The sequence below is a fragment of the Urtica dioica genome, chromosome 5 (assembly GCF_054948205.1).
Source record: "Urtica dioica subsp. dioica isolate 48M chromosome 5, U.dioica_male_clone48M_v1_H2, whole genome shotgun sequence".
Taxonomy (NCBI): domain Eukaryota; kingdom Viridiplantae; phylum Streptophyta; class Magnoliopsida; order Rosales; family Urticaceae; genus Urtica; species Urtica dioica.
Window position 1 is genome coordinate 6,560,014 of NC_142760.1, and position 22,811 is coordinate 6,582,824.

General features: G+C 37.0%; 2 protein-coding genes and 1 long non-coding RNA gene across 3 annotated transcripts; 1 reads left to right on the forward strand and 2 right to left on the reverse strand.

Annotated features, from left to right (window-relative positions):
• Positions 1-912: 912 nt before the first annotated feature.
• On the forward strand, positions 913-1,536 carry LOC149395025 (uncharacterized). The gene has a single exon (XM_089614186.1). The coding sequence runs from the start codon at positions 913-915 to the stop codon at positions 1,534-1,536; it is 624 nt and encodes a 207-aa protein (XP_089470312.1).
• A 9,743-nt stretch (positions 1,537-11,279) lies between these two features.
• On the reverse strand, positions 11,280-12,463 carry LOC149395026 (uncharacterized). The gene is made up of 3 exons (XR_016297259.1): positions 11,872-12,463; positions 11,714-11,763; positions 11,280-11,377 (listed from the first exon to the last, which is right to left on the reverse strand). It is a non-coding gene; the product is annotated as an uncharacterized LOC149395026 (long non-coding RNA).
• An 8,994-nt stretch (positions 12,464-21,457) lies between these two features.
• Positions 21,458-22,575, reverse strand: LOC149395027 (uncharacterized). The gene has a single exon (XM_089614083.1). The coding sequence runs from the start codon at positions 22,482-22,484 to the stop codon at positions 21,507-21,509; it is 978 nt and encodes a 325-aa protein (XP_089470209.1). The 5' UTR covers positions 22,485-22,575; the 3' UTR covers positions 21,458-21,506.
• Positions 22,576-22,811: the final 236 nt, after the last annotated feature.

Here is a 22,811-nt window from a genome sequence, read left to right on the forward strand (position 1 = left end):
AAGGAAAAAATCGCACTCTCCGGGAAATGGGTACATCCGTGGTGGAGTAGAGAAAACTCTATTCATAAAGAAAGCTCATGATTGCACAAATCTATGTTGATGACACTGTCTTTGGCGGAATGTCAGACAAGATGGTGGATCTTTTTGTGCGACAATGCAATCTGAGTTCGAAATGAGCATGGTTGGAGAGTTCAACTTCTTTTTGGGTTTTCAAATCAGACAGATGGATGATGGTATATTTATCTCTCAAAGTAAGTACGCTAAGAATATTGTGAAAAAAGTTTGGTCTGGAAAAATCGTCTCACAAATAAACTCCTGCTGCCACTCACGTGAAACTCACAAAAGATGATCTTGGTGAATCTGTTGATCAAAGTCTGTACAGAAGCAATATTGGCAGTCTTCTATACCTCACTGCCAGTCGCCATGACATTGGTTACTCAATTGGGGTGTGTGCTCGATATCAAGCCAATCCCAAAGTTAGCCATCTTTCTCAGGCTAAGCGCATTGTGAGGTACATTTCAGGAACTGCTGATTTTGGGCTTTTATATACCTTTGACACTTCCTCCACTCTTGTGGGGTACTGTGATGTTGACTGGGCAGGAAGTGCTGTTGATAGAAGAAGCACATCTGGTGGATGTTTTTATCTTGGAAACTGTAGAAAATAAGTAATTATTTTATCTACGTGTATATATAAATATATAGAGAGAGAGAGGATATACATAATATCAAATATTTTAGGTGGTTAGTTAGTTCCTTATTCTTCTCCAAGTAATCAGTAGTAGTTAGCATTATTTGTTATTTTGTTTTGTACTCTATATATTGCCAATTAATGGCTTAATGAGAATGATCGAATTCCAGTTTCTGAAACTTTCATGGTATCAGAGCTCTAGGCAAAAAAAAAAAAAAACTCCCATGGAAATTTCAGCAACCAGTACAAAATCCTCATCCTCTGTCACTCAGGCTAACGACATGGAGGTCACTCATTCCTCTGTTCACTCATCTATGATCATCACAGGATATAGACTGAATGGAAGAAATTTCTTAGAGTGGTCCCAGTCCGTAAAGCTTGCAATAAATGGGAGAGGAAAGCTGGGCTTCTTGACTGGCCAAGTGAAAGCACGGAAGGAAGGAGAAGAGGGCTACGCTACCCGGAGACCGGAGAATTCGCTCATCACCGCATGGCTGCTCAACTCGATGGAAGCATCTATAGCCAAACCCCACATGTTCATGAACAGCGCTAAAGAGGTCTGGGACTCTGTCCGAGAAACATACTCGGATTTGGAAAATCCATCACAAATCTTCGAGCTGAAGACAAAGCTATGGCAGTCCAAGCAAGGGGATCGAGACGTGACGAGATACTACAACGAAAAGGTGGCACTCTGGCAGGAACTGGATCAATGTCACGAAGACATCTGGGAGAGCCCGACCGACTGCGCTCGACAAAAGAAGCGAGAGGAAAATGACCGTATTTTCATGTTTCTAGCAGGTGTCAATCGCGATCTTGACGAAGTCAAAGGAAGAATCCTTGGGAGATGACCACTACCATCAATACGGGAGGTTTTTTCGGAGGTCAGGATTGAGGAGAATCGGCGGAAAATCATGCGAAGCAATGAAGAACCGGTTGACTCTACTCAAGAAACATCTGCCATGATTGTTCGAGGCAACGAAGATGGGAGAAAGAAACCCCGGCGTGATCACTGCAAAAAGTTGTGGCATACCAGGGAAACTTGCTGAAAAATTCATGGCAAACCAGCAGGACCCAAGAAGAAGTTAGAGAAAGCTTACCAGGCAACCACGACTGAGACTCCACAAGAGCAACAAGTCAAATCCGGACAGCTTCCTTTCACAAAGGAGCAGATGGAGCAACTTCTAAAAATACTTCAAACCACTCAACCTAGCCATGATATCCCAATCTGTTCATTTGCTCAAGATGGTAAAATAGCCTCAATTTTCTCTTATCCGTGTTCCAAAGCCAATAGCAACAACATCTGGATTATAGATTCTGGTGCTTCCGACCATATGACAGGAAACTCGAGCCTATTTTATTCTTATAAACCATGTGCAGAAAATAGGAAAGTAAAAATAGCCGATGGTTCATTCTCTGCGATTGCTGGAATAGGTGAAATAAAAATCTCAAATTCTTTAATCTTATCCAAAGTCCTTCATGTTCCGAAACTATCCTGTAACCTACTGCCAATCAGCAAAATAACGATCTCAACTGTAGTGCTAATTTTCTTCCTACTCATTATGTTTTTCAGGAACTAATCTCGGGGAAGACGATTGGCAGTGCTAAGGAACACGATGGACTCTATGTCTTAGAAGAAGGATCACCCTCAAATAAAAGAGGTCAAAAGAACTCTTGTCTACAGATTGTTTCTTTCCCTAGCAATAACGAAATTTACTTGTTGCATTTTAGACTAGGACATCCTAGCTTTCATTATCTTAAAAAGTTGTATCCTGCATTGTTCAATAATAAAGATCCTTCTTCGTTTCAATGTGACATTTGTGTGTTGGCTAAACATCACAAAAATAGCTACCCCACCCGACCATACACACCAACCTCACCATTTACACTCATACATAGTGACATTTTGGGAGCATCTAGGGTGTCTACGTTGAATGGAAAAAGATGGTTTATGACCATAATAGATGATCACACTAGACTTAGTTGGGTATTTTTACTAAAAGAGAAAAGTGAGGTCGAAACTATTTTCAGGAATTTTTTTAACATGGTTTTAACTCACTACAAAATTCATATTAAAATGGTTAGAAGTGATAATGGTCGTGAGTAGTTTTCTAATACTTTGAATAATTTTTTTTGCTGAAAGAGGGGTTATTCACCAAAGCTCATGTGTTGAAACACCATCTCAAAATGGTATAGCAGAAAGAAAAAATAGACACCTTCTAGAAGTCACCCGCTCACTAATGTTTTCTGCAAAAATTCCAAAATACCTTTGGGGGGATGCACTTCTTCATGCCATATATTTAATCAATCGCATGCCCTCAAAAGTTTTGAGTTTTAAAACACCTATCAGCATTTTTGAAAAGTATTTTTCTGACTCACGACCTATTCGATCAATACCATTAAAAATCTTTGGTTGTACTGTTTTTATAAGAAATTCTGATCGTTTTGCAAGTAAACTTGATCCTAAAGGCAAAAAATGTGTTTTTTTTTTAGGAATTTCCCCAACTCAAAGAGGTTATAAATGCTTTGACCCACATACAAAGAAACTTTTTATCACTATGGATACTATTTTCTTTGAAAATCATGCATACTTTGATTCACAGGGGGGAATATTGTTGAAGACTCGCATAATAATAACCTTGACAATCATCTAGATTTCTTAGAAACAAATGGGATAGGATCAAGAACCTGAGTTAGAACAAGAACATGACATGCATAATTCTGTGTCTAATACTCTAGAACCTGAGTTAGAACAAGAACATGACATGCATAATTCTGTGTCTAATACTCTAGAACGTGAGTTAGAAAAAGAACCTAAGTTAGAACAAGAATTTGACATAGTCACAAATGAAACAAATAAGCCTTGTGAATTGCAAAAGGAAAGAAGTAAACTGCAGCTAACTATTCCACATGACCAATTTTACAAGAGGGTGTTCCCAAAACGAAGAGAAGAGAAAGTCAGTGGATCCTCAGCACACCAAGAATCTGAGCTTGATTCAGTTCATGAACAAAGTTAGTTTCCTAGTGACCCTGAACTTCCAATAGCCTTAAGAAAAGAAAAAAGGTCTTGTGCAAAATATCCTATCTCATCTTATGTCTCACAAACTCGTTTATCACCAGCTTTCTCATATCTTACCACAAACATTTCTGCCATTACTATTCCCACAAGTATACAGGAAGCTCTATCTAAACCCAAGTGGAAAAAAGCTGTTTTGGAGGAGATGGATGCACTTGAAAAGAATCAGACCTGGACAGTGGAAAAGCTACTTCGAGACAAGCATATGGTTGATGCAGATGGGTGTTCACCCAAATTCAAAGCCGATGGACATCTTGAACGTTACAAGGCCAGACTCTTGGCAAAAGGGTATACACAAACCTACGGGATTGACTACACAGAGACATTCGCTCCAGTGGAAAAACTAAATATTGTAAGAATCCTATTATCAGTTGCAGCGAATTTGGATTGGCCTCTCAAACAGTTTGACGTGAAGAATGCATTCTTGAACGAAAAGTTAGAAGAAGAAGTCTACATGTGTCCACCTCCAGGTTTTGAAAACAGATATGGAACTAAAGTCTGTAAGTTAGAGAAAGCTTTGTACGGACTAAAGCTATCACCAAGAGAATGGTTTGATAGATTCACTCAATTTGTGAAGAAACAAGGCTATAAGCAAGCTCAATCCGATCATACTATCTTCACGAAACATTCAGAAAATGGAAAGATCGCAATTCTGATCGTATACGTGGATGATATCATTCTCACGGGTAACGATCGAGAAGAGCTTGGAGGGTTGAAAGACAAGCTTGCATCTAAATTCGAAGTGAAGGACCTGGGAGAGATGAAATACTTTCTGGGAATGGAGGTTGCGAGGTCAAAGAACGGGATTGTCGTTTCGCAGCGAAAATACATCCTCGACCTTCTGAAAGACACAGAGATGAGTGATAGTAAACATGCTGACACACCCGTGGATCCGAATCAGAAACTCGAAAATATCAACGACGGAGTTCCTGTCAATAAGCAACACTATCAACGCCTAGTAGGAAGATTGATTTACTTGTCACATACTAGGCCAGACATCGCATTTGCTGTGAGCATGGTGAGCCAGTTTATGCATTGTCCATATGAAGAACATCTTCAAGCTGCTTACAGAATTCTCAGGTACCTAAAGAGTTGTCCCGGTAAAGGCCTTATGTTCAAGAAGAGTAACAATAGAACAGTAGAGGCATTCACTGATGCAGATTATACAGGATCGGTCGTGGACAGAAAATCTACTTCCGGTTACTGTACATATGTATGGGGAAACTTAGTTACTTGGAGAAGTAAAAAGCAAAATGTGGTGTCTAGAAGCAGCGCAGAGGCTTAGTACCGATCAATGGCCAATGGAGTGTGCGAGCTGCTGTGGATAAGAAGAATTCTCAAAGATTTGAAGCTGGAAGAATTGTTGCCAATGAAAATGTTCTATGATAATAAGGCAGCAATGAGCATAGCCCATAATCTGGTTCAACATGACCGGACCAAGCATATAGAGGTCGATAGGCATTTCATAAAGGAAAATTTGGAAGCTGGGATCATTTGCATTCCATTTGTCTCAACTACAGATCAGACTGCAGATATTCTAACTAAGGGACTATTTCGACCGGTATTCGAGTCACTTATTATCAAGTTGGGCATGGATGATATATATGTGCCAACTTGAGGGGGCGTGTAAAAAATAAGTAATTATTTAATTTATCTACATGTATATATAAATATATATATAGATAGAGAGGATATAGATAATATCAAATATTTTAGGTGGTTAGTTAGTTCCTTATTCTTCTCCAAGCAATCAGTAGTAGTTAGCATTATTTTTTATTCTGTTTTGTACTCTATATATTGCCGATTAATGGCTTAATGAGAATGATCGAATTCTAGTTTCTGAAACTTTCAGAAACAATCTTATTTCCTGGTTCAGCAAGAGCAGAATTGTATTTCCATATCCACTGCTGAGTCCGAATATATTGCAGCTAGAAGTAGCTGTACGCAGTTGCTGTGGATGAAACAAATGCTTACTGAGTATGGTGTCGGACAAGATGTCATGACTTTGTTCTGCGACAACATCAGCACCATCAATATTTCTAAAAATCATGTCCAACACAGCAAGACAAAGCACATTGAAATCACACACCACTCTCGTGATTTTGTGGAGGATAAGAAGATTAAACTCGAATACATCCATACAGAAAGACAACTCGTTGACATGTTTACCAAGGCGTTAGATGCAAATCGTTTTGAGAGTCTCCGATCCTCTCTAGGTTTATGTGTTATTGATCAATAGCAATTACATGACTATTGTCAGTTGTTTTCCCATGAATCATATCTTCATTGTGGTAGTCTTCGTCCTCTGATTCATGTCTCTATTTGTTACAAATGTTCTCTTTCATGGGCCCATATTTTTGGTTGGCTCATTCGTCATGCTTACAGGGTTATAAGACCTTTATGTTCTCATTTGGGTTGGGAATTGATTACGGCCCACTTGGCTATACGTCGTCGTTGTGCTCTTCATCAGCTCCTAAAGCATGCAAGAGACAGTTTTTTTTTAAGAAAGTTTGGGAAGTTACTAATCTTTTTCCAAATTTGCTGAAGCTCTGATTTCCTATTTTTCTCGGCCTCTCTCTCACACAATTTCTTTGATTTGTGTAACCACCTCTCTTGACGGTTATTTTTGTGGTAGTTATCTTGGTATTTTCATCACAATGGTGGGAACAAGGAGTGGAATTAGTACCACAATCTCTGCAAAGAAAGAAAAGACGAAGATGAAGACGAAGGATGTCAAGAAGAAAGGGCATGTGCCGGAAAGCAACAAGCATGGTGTTCGAGTTCGTGAAATGCGACCTAGTAATCGCCGATGGTAAGTCCAAAGGTGTTATTGTTAGGTCGTCAATTCCGCATGCAAACCCTTCCCTCGTCGCCGCCAAAAAATCTATGCTCGAGAAATCTGCTCTCACCATCGCCTACATCAATGGAGATGTTAGCTCGAGCAGTTCCTCAGAAGAAAGGACCGATGATCTTATTGATGTCGCTAAAGAAGTTCTCACGGATGTCTCTCCCCTTGAAAGCCCGCATATCTTGATTCAAGGTAACCCTGTTCCTCTCACACACCCTGATCTTGTAGAGGAGAACCTAAAAGATAGTGAGAATCTGGAATAACTTCTTGTGGATCATGAACCCCCGCATGTGGATGATCTTATTGCTGTTGCTAAAGAAGTTCTCACGGATGTCTCTCCCCTTGAAAGCCCGCATATCTTGATTCAAGGTAACCTTGTGCCTCTCACACACCCTGATCTTGTAGAGGAGTACCTAAAAGATAGTGAGAATCTGGAATCACTTCTTATGGATCATGAACCCCCGCATGTGGATGTGATCGGTGGAATTTTAGGCTTGGGTCAACATGTCGAAAGTGTTGTTCCAACATCTTATGCCCCTGCCTCTGAAGTGGTCAACGACTGTGCTGACATTGAAGAGGAGATTCCTTCGTTGCCTCCCTCTCTTGAGAACAGAAGGTTTGTGGGAGGACAGAAGCTCCCCAAAAATGTCCCAGCTGCTCCCCTGGACAATCTCTCATTTCACAAGGAAGATGGGGTTCTTAAGTGGCGGTTTGTGTATCATCGTGCGATCTTTCCCGAGAAAGAGCTGTCTAGTGAAGCTCTAAAGACTGGAATCATCATGGAACTCCTGCATGATGCTGAGATGATCAAGACGGTCACTGACATATGGGTCTACTACTCACACTACTACATAAAGCACATTTTAAGACATCAAAATGGTGACTTAAAATACCTTCCGAGTCGTACCAGAAAACGACCTCTACGTGAGTGACTTAAAAAGTCTATAGTTTTTAAGACGTTTTTTTAAATGTCTTTAAATCACCTAAAAAAATGACTTAATATTTGAATAGAACGACTTAGAAAAGTGTCCACGTAGGCAAAGAAATACTGACGTGGAGGTGTCTTTAAAGACATTTTTTTATGTCTTTGTAGAATTTTAAAAAATGACTTAAATCTCTTTATAAAACACCTTGAAATGGTTCCACGTCATCAATAAAAGATGACGTGGACAAGTTATGAAGACGTTTTATAAGAGTCTTTATAATTCTTTAAAAAACGACGTAATAAACGTTGACATAATCAATGTTACTGACATGTACTCATTTTTAAGACATTTTTCTTATGTCTTAATTGCATATCGCTGACGTGGAATTATATTAAGACGTTATTATTTATTTTTTAATAAAGAAGACATTATTTTTAAATGGGTACAATTTAGAAGGCGTTTTTATTAGTCAATTCGGGATGCTTACGTGGATGCGCCAATTTATTAATTTTGAGAAATTCAAATATTTTCATAATATATTTAATACCTGATCATATTTTCATAATATTTTCAACACCTTATCTATAATTACAAATAGCATAACAAAAAAAAATCATTTATAGTCTCAAATTGGCATCAACAATCCAAAATGCAATATATTAATCCAAAGTGCAATAATGCAATATAGCATAAATGTAGTGACAACAAAAACTATAGTATTGGATTCAAATGGAAATAGTGTAAAAATAGCATGCCTTGGGAAGAAGCTGCATTCATTTTTCTTGCATAACTTCTAGTTAGACTTTAAGTTGTAATCCTTCAATTACACATTCCGCCCAAATAGCTCGAACTTCGTTGATTTCAGCGGCCGTATATAATGATCTTTTATCAAACTACATTTTCAAAATAACAAAAAAGGGTCAGGAAAGATTATATCAATAATAATACATATAAACTAAATTTATAACTGAAAAGGGAAGATTATTAGCAATCTTATTGTATAACTGTTAGAAACCTGGTAGAAACTAGCTAATTTCATTTTTATTTTATGGTAGAAACCTGTATGAAAGAAATCACATTTCTTAACGGTACCTCTGAGATAGACTAGCACTCAAATATACCTGGTAGTGCACTGAAGTGCAGAAAATGTGCGTAAGTGCAGCTTAATATATAGATATATATATATATATATATATATATATATATATATATATATATATATACACTTATATGTGAATCAACAACAGTGTAAAAGTCACGTGCAATTATAAGGTCATGCATGAATCTCAGTACATAATAGCCACATTCGAAAGTCGACGGTTGTCTTGGGCACTAAAATGAAAGCAAAAAGTATGTTAAAAAACATGCAGAACTACTACAATTTTTTTACTTACAAAACAGGCAGAGATCAATAACAAATTAAAGGTTTATAAGAAGAAAAAGTCAGCTATACTTACATTGCAATGTGTTAAATTGAAATACAAACTTTTTGGTTGTACTTTCCGCATTCATTTGAGCAATGCAAACTTCATCATGGCTCTAGCATGATTATATATCACGTGAGAAATAAATGTATGCATCGTCGCTAATAAGTGTAATAAGAAATGAAGAAAAACACTTACTCATCAAGTATATCATAAGTGTCTTTACTCATAGTTTGTCTCAGCGGGTCAAAGTAATAAGCCATCTTAGCTGAAGCATCAATCACAACTAATGTCCAATGACATCTACATGACAAAAAACGTAAATAACAATGTCAAAAAACGGTGGTATTCGTTTCATCTCACAATATTTTATTCACTTCCTTCATGAAAGACGAAGTGCGAGAGATTGTGTATGTTAGTGGTAAGGTGAGCTTCATAATATCATGTGTCATTTAATATATTATATATATAGAGAGAGAGAGAATGTTTTTAAAAATAGTAGCTTGTTCCTTGAATTATTTAAGTGCAATATAATCATGAAACCCAACAAACCGTACTCTACCATTGAGTAGAAAATAAGCTAAACTGTGGATGTTGATTTTGATGTTGCACATTCTGTTTCCCATGTTGATCTCCTTTTCTTTTCTCTCTTACCAATTTTTGTTGAGGACTTTCATATTCAATTACTCCACTTCATGGACCATTGAGCATAGACCATTGATTGACCAACTAAGAAAGGAAAAATAACAAATCACTTGATAAAGACTTACCCGGTGTTCAAATGGATGTATAATAATTGTCTCTCTAGTAAAACTTCCATCTTTTTGGTAATACATGTCGACCTTTGACTAGATGTTCCAATATCTTTTGCAATCTGTGAAGGCTCTATGAAAGAGACACAATTTGTCTTCCCTTCTTGGATCGTCCTCACCTTTGACAACTTTTTGAGGTTTCACTAATTAATTGGATACGAGACAAAAATATATAAATAGAAACCAAAAGCCTGGACCTAGAACTAGATAAGGATGCTAAGATATTTTCTAAAACTATAACTTAGAGTCACATAACGTGGGAGGAAAAATACTAGACCTATAATCCCTTGAAGATATACTAATTTACTTCTAGATATATTATATTGTCACATGTCACGTGGAGGGTAAAGACTAGACTTGTACAAATATCAACCTAGAATCTCTTCATACCACAAATTGACACCCTTTTCAGGCCATAGTGTGACTAGAACCCCTATACATGCTAAGGTTGAGAAACAAAGACTGATTCATCATTATATATATTCATCTTGAATAAGATAAAAATAACAAAACAAAGACTGACATTTAAGATTAATATTGAACATTAATAACTCGAGACCTAGATACTATAGTAATTATTTTAAACTTGTTTTGGCTATATCAAATTCTGAACAGACTCTAGCTATATACTCCAAGAACCCATTTTTTAAATGACGTATAGCTTTGATACATGTGTGCCGACATATTTGAAATAGTAAATGTAGTGAATTATCGTTTTAGGGACTAGAACTCAATGTTGTAAAGTTTTAGCACTACGACTTTTCAATTAGGGTTTTGCTTATAGCTACCTCTCACTCAACCTTGGTCTCTTTGCAAACCAACCATTTTAAAAGTTTTCTCGAAAGGAATACTGTTTTTTTTTCTGTTTGTTTGCTGAAGTTGAAGATCTAAAGCTTCTCGTTTGGGTCTGTAGAGAAAAAGGGTTCTACTCTACATATGAAATTTGATATTAATTTAACTGTTTCATAATTTGTTCTACTCCATAGCCTTTAATAAAGTAAACTGAGATAGTCAAACAGTTACTAACAACATCCTACACTGTACAATTAATTAAAGAGTACTTTGCAAAAAATAATGTGATCCACAACTCTTGTGACATAAAAAAAAAAGCTAAACGGGCTCTGGTGTGGCATTGGTAATAGAGTTTTAGCCACTTAACCCATTCATTTTTCAACTCAAAACCCCACATCCATGGAGACTAGCTATGAAAAAAAAATGGACATTTTCCAAGAATAAAAGAGGAAAATGGACAAAATAATAAAAGTGATACTCAAATGACTCAACTATATGCGAAAGAACCTTAATCAGTGCACATTAAACAAATTGGCACCAAGTCTGAAATTAGTGGGCACACATATACGACCACAGAAGATAAAATAAACAGCCAGAAACAAAGACTGATTCATCACAAGAGTCATATACAGAAGATAAAAAAAAAACCAGCCAGAAACGAAGACCATAGTCAAGTACAGATATATACTAACCACTGAAATCAGCAAATGTCGGCCGAAGAGAAACAATGTCTGCACGTACTTGACGAACAATGGGAAGGACCGAAAAAAAGCGTGAAGGACGGGGGCACAGTGAAGGCACAGAACGTGGAAAACTGTTTCAGAACAAAGAAAAATTAGGTTTCCCTTTTTTTCTCTATTTTCTGAAAGACTAATAATAAAAAAATTGAATATATATATATATATATATATATATATATATATATATATGATTTTAAAGGAAACTAATTACGTTAATAAAAAAAAAAGAACGTCATACAAAACCATCTTCAGAGAAAAAAAAGGAAACTGACCTTTTTTTTAAAGGAAACTGACTTACGTGGGTATATTAACAACACATCCGAATTGTAATCTTCAATTTAAATCGTTTTCATCAGAGTAAAGAAAATAACGGGTGATCAACTTCGAATGCATCAGAAGAATAAGTTTACCTCTTTACTCTTCTATTACGTTTGCTCAGTCAAACCTAGTTACTCCTGCCCTAGTCAGTGAATATTTTTGTTGAAGAAATAAAGAAGGGTATGATTGAATAAAAAAGTGTCAAAGGGGCAGGGGATAAAAATACAATTCTCTTTTCTAGGAAACAAACCTCTGAGTCTGAGAAACGTTGTTTTTTGTCTCAGACATTTTGTCGAGCACCTAGAGGATTCCATCGGATCACCATCCTGACCGCCCAATCCTTACCGGAAATTGCCTCGCCTGGATCACCATCGGATGGTCATTGATTTGCTGCACCAAAAAAAACAAGTAATACCGATCATACAGGGCATACATAGAAGAAATAGCGGAGTCTGTGCCGAGGGCCCCTGGTTCCACCGCAGCCGAGACAAGTACGCCGCGTTCCCCTGCGCCGCGCGTTGTCGTCCGACAGAGGGTTCTTCGGATTCATCGACCGCAGCTTCGGACGGGTCGGGTCGCCGTCGCTCAGGCTCCACGGGTAGGCTCTCTCACCGCTACAAGTATTCTGAGGCTCCTCCGTTTCTGAGAAGAAGATTGAGTTGGAGTGGAAGGAACTGATTGAAGGGCGAATTGGTGGTGGACAATAAAATCCTCGGCTTCGTCTTGTTCTGGATTGGAGCGAGAGATTGACGTTCGTGGTGACGGGGATTCATCAGTGTTCGTCGTGGTGAGCGAGAGATTCGAGGAGAATTGTTTTTTTTTTTGTTACAACAACAGGATAGGATAAGTATGTGTGTTTAAGAAAAACTGTTGTTGTTTTTAAAAGTAAAGCTACATATATTACGAATGGATACAATTGCTATGAAATCAAAGATTTGCTTTTAATAATTTTGACCTTGTTTTTATATGTAACAGCCCACATATATCATGCATGTGGAATTATTTTTTCATTGCCACGTGAGATTTATTTGCCTACGTGGAAATTACAAATAAATTTACAATAATTTAAAAATAATATATAAAAATAATTGTAAAATTATTTCTATATATATTACAAGACGTTTATTAAATGACTTAAATGATACGATTTAATTTATTAAGTCATTTAATAAATAACTTCAAATAAATTATTAAGTCATTCTTTAAACGTCTTAAAAATATATACGCCTTTCAAATCATTTTTTAAATGACTCAAAATATTTTTTATATATCTTTTGAAGATATTATTTTATTGACTTCAAAAGTCTGTTTGAGACTTTTTTTAAATGACTTGAAAATCCAAACGAAAATTTAGATTATTAAAGTCGTGCATTTTAGAGAACGTCTTAAATCTCATGTCTTCTAATGTACTTTATGTAGTAGTGTCAACTCCGGTGAGGGAATTCATAATCAATCTCTCCTCGTCCTTTGATGTTCCTGATGATGCTGAATTCAGAAAAGTGTATGTCAGAGGCCATTGTTTTGAGATTTCTCTTGATGTTATTAACAACTTTCTTGGTCGGGGAAAAATCATAACTGTTGACCGGGTCCCTTCCTTGGACATCATTGCTAAAGAAATTACTGGTGATGAGACCAAAGTCTGCCCTTCCAAGGGTACCTTGCCGTCTTCTGATCTCTCTGCAAAGTACTCTGTACTCTATCGCATTGGCATCCCTCCTCGCATGTGTCACGACCCGCGAGCCGCGACCGATTAACTCTCAAATCATACAATACATATTAAACAAGAGATCATAATACTTTTATATATTAAAATAGTTTGCGAAAATCCGGGGAATTTTTTTGCTTTTATTACTGAGAGTCTTATAACGACTCCTATACAATTACGTTTCGGAACATTTTAACAAAAGATACTAACCCCCGGTTAAGAAACCCCATAGCCCATAGGTCATGACAATACGCGCTCGGTCTCAGTCTTCAATCTTATTTCCCGCTTACAAGCTTTTCCCTTATCTACATTACCAAGGGTCATAAAACTATGAGTCGATTGACTCAGTAAGTGGGAGTCTAACTTAGGAAAAGAAAAACAACTAATGTCATGTGACATGAAAACAAACACATAGGGATGCATAATGCAGATGCATATGATCCTAGAGCCTGCCTAACGCGGGGCCTTGCTCTACGCTATCACTTTTCATTCCACAAGGTTATACAACATCCCCTGCCCTTGGAATGAAAAGAAGCCAATCTCAGACTTCGAGCAGTAGTCATCAGTGGCTTAAATGTTTTAAGACTGTCTGGGATCCACTAGTGTTACCATCTTCGTTTGGGCGCCGGCGTTACGTGCCGTCATGACATGGCAAATGGGCTCGCTGTGGCGACCTTTCCCATTGTAAAACGGGGTGCTCTTGGTAGCTCCTGTGGAGTACTCAGCGCCATTAGGACCGTCTTAGTCCTCAACACGAGTCGTAACTCGTGGGTACCACCGACAACGTTATTTATTATTTGGATACTCTAGCATATAGAGTACACAACTTATTACAAACATGAGAGCGTCTCAGGATAAATCCTGAAATAATTTTGGTTCCCCTTTTCATGCTCGTTAAGTATTTTAGTTTGAAGAGTCGGGACGCGAATCTCGGTACTTCTACCCTCGGCTCGAATCCGAGAGTCCAACATGCTCTCTTGTCACCCCACATCTAGCCAAACTCTATGGTTAGCAGATGGATCTAACTACAACAAAGTAGCAACGTGGCTGGTTCAAGTTAGCATTTGAACCTATGGGTAAAAACCCAACTAAATTTTCCATAAAGAGTGGCCGAAGCCTTAATCTTTGGTGTTTGTGTCTTTTAAGGCTTTTCATACTCTTTATTATTATTATAGCATGTAAATGCACGTAAACATGATTATTCCCTTGGTAAGTAGTTGACTTATGTCTCCACACTTAGGTCCATACTTTACACATTGTTCTATCATCAAGACAAAGCTGGCCTGTTTGATCTACCAAATAGGTACTCGCTCCTCCTTTGATTTTGGAGAATTTTTTTTTGATCACTTGGTAAAGCATGCCAAGTCATATGATGTGAAGCTTCCCATCGGCTTTCCCTCTATCATCACTGGTATTTTGCTCAAGCAAAACTAGAACATTCTGCGAAGTACAGACATAGCAGGGAAAAAGCCTAGCGTTCTTTCTTTTAGCCACAAGCTTTTCGAAGGGGAACATGGCCGTGACCTTGTTAGGCCTTCTATCGCAACATTTTTTACCATAGGCAGCACACTGAAGATAGGTCCTCTCTCAGAGGCTACGCAAAGCAATGTCTTGAAGGGACTTTATGATGAGATTGATGCCCTCAAGGAAATCATAGAGACCTCTTCTCGCAGGAAGTCTATTTGTGAGGGTCTTGTGAAAGAGATGATGTCTGGAAAAGATGGAGCGTCCACCTCGCAGCATGGTCAGGACAAGGATGCTGAAGTGCAGATGGTGATGAAGAGAATGGAGCTTCATGCAGTGGTGACTCTGACGAGCTTGAAGAAGAAAGTGATGACGACTCCTCCAAAAATGCTGCTTCCTAATCTATCTTTATGATAATCTGTTTCTCTTGAATTATGCTTGTATATCTTGTGTGTTCTGGCTGAAACACCCTGACTGCTTTTGTGTTCAGCTTATTCTACTTCTCTGGTATGTGTTTGTTCAGACTATGTTCGGGTTGTGGTATGTTGTTTATCTGCTGTTTCAGTTCTCATCTCTATTGCTCAAACGTTTTGGTTCCTCTCTTTGTCTTGATCTATCCTTGTCTTTGTTATGTTTTTGAGGTAATCAGGGGGAGAGGTAGTCTTGTGGTTATTTATTTTGACCTATTCTACTCATGACATTGTCTGGCTGAGAACTGCTCTGGAAGTGCTTACCTAAAAAATAGCCAAAGGGGAAGGTTGTTGGTACGTTCAAGTTGGCATTAATTTTTAGTGCAAGTTGTTGAGGAAAGATGTTGGTCTTCATGCTTCCGATTTTTTCGAGACATCCTTCTTCTTGTGCGTAGACTGTTTTTTTTGGCAAGTTTCATGTTTTGCCAGATTGCTTTGTAGAAGACTTTCCTTTGTGGTCTTCTCGTGTGTATGGGTAAGGAAACCCTAGATCTACTTCCAGAGATGTATGACCGCTATAAAAGCCGTTTGCTCCCCCCCCCCCCCCCCCCCCCCCCCCCCCCCCCTAGCAGTCTTGATGCTTTAAAAAAAGAATTAGGGTTCCTAGACGTGCACGATCGGCGGATTAGGAAACTAGTTGTTTGGTTAAGAGCGGTGTTATTCTTCAAACACTATTCCAGAAGACTGAGTGTTTGTGAGATTTGAGTTTTGTGTTTACGTGATTGAAGTTTTCACGTACGTTGAGATTGAAGTCAACCAAGCATAGACGAGTGCTTGAAGAGTAGAATTGAGAGGGGTCTCAAATTCAGGGTGAGTTCCTATTCTTGGTAATCACTCGTGGTAATAGTTTCTAGGGCATTGATATTTGTTGTATTCATATAAGTCCTATTTGTAATATTGACTACATTATAGTGAAATCATTTCCACTGGCTGTGAGCCCCCAGACGTAGGTGACGTTGCACTGAACTGGGTAACCAATTTGTGTGTCTCTTACTCTTACGTACTCTTTGTTATCTATTCATTATTTGTGTTGAAACAAGTTGTCGGACACATTTACTCAACATTGTGTACGACAACATTGTGTACGACATCTTGTCTTCCTTGCTAAACAGAATTTCAGCGTGTGTTTGTGTTAGTTAGGCCATATTTTGAATCAATATAATATAAAAGTTTAAATAAGCCATATGTTTAGTGCTCCTTTATTTAATTTTTTTTTTTTTTTTTTTTTTGCTCAGAATTCATCATCCTCTTAATGCTTTAATAATACAGGATAGTACTTCATTAATCAACCTTTACCCATATATTCAAGTGAAAAATTGTAACCAACTAAGCCATTCCAAACGTTAAGTTTTTATTCTAATTAGACAACATTTTAGATTCTTTAAAAAAATAATCATAGCATAGATATGACATTTTTTACGGCATATCAAAATATCGGTCAGGTCCTTCATTGAATATTACACGTTTTTTTTTATTTCCAAATTTTTTTTATTCATTAATCACAAATTTCTAGGTTTGTTTCCATATTAAACAGTTATTTCACTTTTTTAAATTGATATTCAATACTTGAGATACAACACTAACGACATATTTTTCAATTAGTTTCAATTTTGTAGGATGTAATTACATCAATATTAATTTTCGATGATTCTTTAGTTTATGGATTTAAAATTGAGCGGAATTTTTAGCCAACTCGTTCTTTGTCACCCACCCGTAGTTACATCAATATTAATTTTCGATGATTCTTTAGTTTATGGATTTAAAATTGAGCGGAATTATTTAGCCAACTCGTTCTTTGTCACCCACCCGCATTGTTTTTCTTTTATTGGTCTAGTTTTGAGTGAACTTCGCGATTTTGGACAAATGATCAAAGAAAAAAAAATACATATATTAATAACTGTTAATACATATTTGTTATTATATACTGTTACCAATTTCTTACTATTAACTATTACTAACTGTAAATAATATTATCATATTATAACTATTAACTATAAACTATTATCATATTACATAGGTTGAAGTTGAAGTTTGATTCCTTTTTATCTTGCGTTTTTTGTTTGATTCTTACGAGAAAAAAGAAAATACTTCACAGAGAAGAAAGAAACAAAATATTTTTTTTAGAAACTGAATATGCGCATTAAGGGTAGAGAAATATTTTTTTTAGAAACTGAATATGTGCATTAAGGATAGAGAAAATGTACGTTTTTAGAGATTGACTCATCAATCACGCACCTTCATTATTAATATATATTTTATTTGACTTTTTCTATAAATATTTCAACATGCATATGGACGGGAAACTAAGAGGGCAATAACGTCCATTACTAATAGTTGATAAACTATGATGACTAATTAACAATTATTAACAACACGTTGGCTACTAATTTGCTATACAAGTGGTGATCAATGATTATACCGGGTTGAATGTATGTATCATTTCTTGACTAATTCTATTTTTATTATTAAAACATGTATTTTAATGATCAATAGTTTATTTTTAATAATCAATTGTTGATTTATTCAGTGCCGCATCATACTTCTTGGAGACCTTTTTTTTTTTTTTTTTTTTTTTTTAACACTATCCAACCACACCACTTTACAATTTCCCTATTTAATAAAATGAAAACAATTTTCAAAGTTATGTGTTTAATTATAGACAAAGGTTTGAAGCGAATATTATTCTCCCACGAGATGAAACAGTATTTCAAATACAGTATAAAATCTTAACATTTTCTAAATACTGCGCGTATACCGTATATATAGCAAATACATCACAAATTGCAAACTTTTAAATTTTTTTATTTCCTCAATATTGCACATTTATCTCACATATTGCAGCATTATTATTAATTTAATATTTATATGTAATTCTATATATATATATATATATATATATATATATACATGCCATACTCTCCAAAAAGCGCGTATATTCCATACGATTTCCGAGTTACCAGTTAAATTAGAGTTGCGACGCAGTTATGGTAAGTGGAATTTAAATCTTGCAGAGACACAAAAGTTGAAGAACATAACAGTAATACATTATGATTTCTTACCATAATTTAATTTTTTTTTGTTTCTTTCATACAATAAGATGTAGTTTCATAGAAATGAGATTTTGATAACAACAAATACGACTTTTGGAACTGCCAAAAATTGTATTGGCAAAATTTGAAACTATTTTTCACGGTGCCGAGAATTTCGATAGTATAATTTACGGTTCCCGGCATCCCATATATATATATGTATAATTTTTTAAGTATGTTATAAATTACTTCAATATTAAAACAACTTACATAAGCAGTATATATATATATATATATATATATATATATATATATGTATATATATATATATATATGTATATATATATATATATTATATGTATAAAATTTTAAAAAACACTAAAATGGTACTAAACATGGATATTGGCTCCTAGATGGTATCGGGATAAAAGTTTAATATATTTTTTGTTCTCAATTCTCATATAGTAGCAATAATAAAGAAAATAGGATCATGGCGAATACTAACTTTATATATAGGTATCAACTCTTATTGTTGCTTCTTGAAAACTTTCAGGATCATTCAATCAACCACTTTAAATTAAAGTATAAATGCAAAGGTTGTTATGTAGTCAATAGAAAAAGCATGTATTGATTAATTTCGATGGAAAGATTTCTTTTCAATTTAGGAACATACCTCACATCCTTCAATAGTCTCTAAATTCCATCCTGAGTAGTGATTTTGTCATTGGCCTTTCCTTTGACTCTACAAGTCATGTTATTTCCAAGAAGCACCATTTTCCAATCCTCGGCTTTAAGTCTTCAAGCCAATTTATGTTTGTCATGTGAAACGCGCATTCTCTATCAAGAACTCAATCCTTGGTTGAATCTTCTCTTGAGTTGTTGAGAGCCTCAAAAATCTCATAGGCATCTCCAACAAATGGTACATTGCCTAGCCTTTTGTCGAACACCTTTGTCTTTATCAGGAAAATCCTTCTTCATATGCCCAGACTTGTGGCCGTGGTAGCACTTGTAAGTGAATTCCTTTTCTTCAAGGTCTTTTGGTCAAGGACGATTCTTGCAGTTAGATTTTTTTATTGCGCTTGTGTGATCTTCAGCGAATATTGAGTCTTTCATTGGCAGATTTTCTCTATGGCTAAGCTTTTCTTTCTTTGACTTAATGGTGATTATTAGGACATCTTCTAGAGTCCAAGAGGTATTCACGTACTTCATGGCATCGATCTATGTGGAGAATTCCTTCGAAAACGCGTTCAAGATCATAACCGCTTGATCTTCCTCTTCGACCTTGGCTCCGATGTTGGTTAGGTCAATCACCAACTTGTTAAAGTCATTAAAGGCTGTCAGAGATTGATTAACTCTCCTCCGACATAATGAACCCAAACAACTTTCCTTTCAATTCGATTCGATGGGATGGAGACTTGATCATCTACATATACTCAAGTTTCTTCCAAAACTGATGTGGTTTCTTTAGACACTTCGCACATTACCTTATCGTCAAAGTGAAGAATCAACATGATGTATGCCAATTCAAAGGCTTCTTATTTTCTGGCTCTTTCATATATTCAAGAAAGCCATCCTCGAGTGCATTATCGCGACTATGGCCTTCTTCCATTGGCTTTCATCGACTTTTGCATACCTCATCGTGTGGGGTAGCAACTCAAGTCACACACAGGAAGAGTAGGCAAAAATTGCCTTGGACATAAGAGTCTCACCAACTCCATTAGTATGAGACATTTTGGGAAGGAGCCCAAAAATAAAAACCGTGCAGGCTCAAAGCGGACAATATCATACTAATGTAGAGTTATGGTGATGTATCAGCCCAACAAAGTGAAGAACGGGGGCCCTACACATCACATACCAATTGTTGAGCGATGATTAAGAACCTGGTTCTTAACTCTTAAGCAACATACAAAACGGATAAGAAAATGAGGAAGAAGATGAAAGATACAAGTTTTATTTTGGTTCAGCAAATCAAGACCGACCAAGTTTAGGTCTCTTCCACTATCAATTGATCACAATATCTTCTAGTACAAACGCTCATACAAATCCTCACTTCCCCGATTCCCAATTACAATTCACTCGAGTGTTTCCCTTTGTCTCTTGTTTGTTCTCTCTCTCTCTCTCTCTCTCTCTCTCTCTCTCTCTCTCTCTCTAAGTGTTTCTTATTTCATCTAAACCCCCCCCACATGGCTATTTATAACACATTGCTCATTGTTTACAAGTTGCTTCACTCACAAGAAACCAACGGTAGATTACAGAGTAGAGTTCCAGGTTTTGCTGTCTTTAATCATTTTCAGCTCAATGCCACGTTATTGCCATGTCCTCTTAAGCCTTTCGAAGTCCTCAATGACTTCCAATCTAATCTAAATAAATTAATATTTTGTTGCAAATTTGAAAGTCCACAACACAAACATACGTTCGTGGTTTCTTCCAATTCAACTTCATTTCATGTACCTCTCGTGTAATACGGTTAAAAAGGATGGTTGTGTGTATATCGCATTTGTGATGATAGAGCTGTGCCTTTATCACAGCCACACTGTGAAATTTTTCCAATAAAATTGGGCTACAAATATTTTCAATATGGACTGTTGTTTTTGAAGATAGAAACGAACTATGTTTTAAATTTTTTATTCTAACAGAACGGTCTTATCAGATGGCACTCACAGACGTAAGGATTTCTAAAATATCAATTTTTTCATGCACAATTGAATCAAATGTAGAATTGAAAAGTATCCCACTGATTATGATATAAAGTAGCTTTACCATCCTCTAATCCTCATCCCTCATTGGTCTGCAATCTGAGCATAAATTTTTAGCCTCAAAAACATATTTCCTACGAGAAAAACAAAATACATAGGGGCCGTTTGGTTTAGTTTTCTAAACTCGTTTTCTGTTTTTAAATTCTGTTTTCTGATTCTAATTTTTAAATTTAAAAAACAGATTTAGAATTACATTTCGGAATATTTTAAATGTTGTTTGGTTATGTTTTCCATTCAATTGTATAGAGATAAAATAGAAAACAATTTTTCATTGTTTTCTGTTTTCTAAACAAATTTCAAAGAAAACAGAAACATGATTATAAATCTATTTTCTGAATTTATAACCAAACAGTTTTTTTTCTAGAATTTAGAATCAGAAAACAGGAATGAAAAACTTAACCAAACTGGGCCGTATATTCTCCAGAAATAGATAAGAAAAAAATAAAATTAATTACAAAAATCTAAACCGAAACCGCCTCAATCTCACTTTCATTCCTATTCCCGTACCGTTTCCTACTATTAGCCGAACTACCACCACCACAACACTCGCAGTAAAAAACAGTAAAAACAATGTAACTAAACAAAATCACGATCCCATACAAACACACCAACCAAAACTTCCCGCAGAGGATCTCAGCCGTCGATGCCAACGCCTGGGAAATAACCTGACCGTCCATCGCCATCGCCGCCTTTTCGAAGCTTCGAGAGATTAAGCCAGTCAATAACGCGAACAGACCAGACAAAGCCCACGCGCAGACCCTCCTTCCCTCCATGAGACCCGATCCGATCCGAATCGCGTCGAACCCGAATTTCTCCTCCGCGATCGAGACCACGATCGCGAGGCTCATCACGGCCATCAGATAAATCTCCACCGCAGATCCGACGGCTGGGATCAGCGCTTGCCCGGGAAAAGCTGAGGCGAGGGTCTGCCGCGCGTGGCAGTACGCGAGGAGGAGCACGTGGACGAGGACGGAGGTTAGCAACGGGCGTTTCCACGTCAGCGCCACCGCGGCGACGGAGGAACGGAGCGTAGGATGTTTTGCGTTCGCGGCGGTGACGGCGGTGACGGAAGCGAGTAGAGAGAACGCGAGTGACGGCGCGTGGAGGACAAGCTTCAGATGGAGGAGCGAGACGGCGTCGATGCGTGACTCTAACCACACGTGGCGGGCCTCGAAGCGCGTGGAGGCGACGCGCGCGAGGGTTTCGAGTCCGGCGACGCGCGCGCGCGTTGGGCGAGACGAGACGACGATGGATGCTTGGAGGGCGGCGAGCGGGAGAGTGGTGAGGGCAAATAGGGAAAGAAAAGTCTGTTTGTTTCTGAGCAAAATCTTGGCCGAATTGAGTAGGATTTTGGGGGTTTGAATGAGAAAAGTCGAGGAGGAAGAAGAAGACGACGACGAGGTTTCCGAGCCGAAAACGACGCCGTCTCTTTCGGACATTATTTTCTCTTATTTGTCCGAAGCTTTGGTGGACTATTTTGAGAATATTTGGGAAAGTTTTAATATTTGAGACTAGACCTAAAGTATTGTGGTTGGTGATTCGCTGTTTATTACTAAAATACCCATGCGCTGAGTTCGATTAGTTTCTTCTATGTTAGTTATTATTATTATTATTATTATTTTTTTTTTTTGCTGCAACTTAACTATGTTAGTAACTAACTAATAGCTTTGTTTTATTTTATGTGGGAAATTTGATAAATCAAGGTTAATATAAGACAACACATGACAATCAAGATTTCATAGTGCATTTTTAAAAAATCAAAGTTT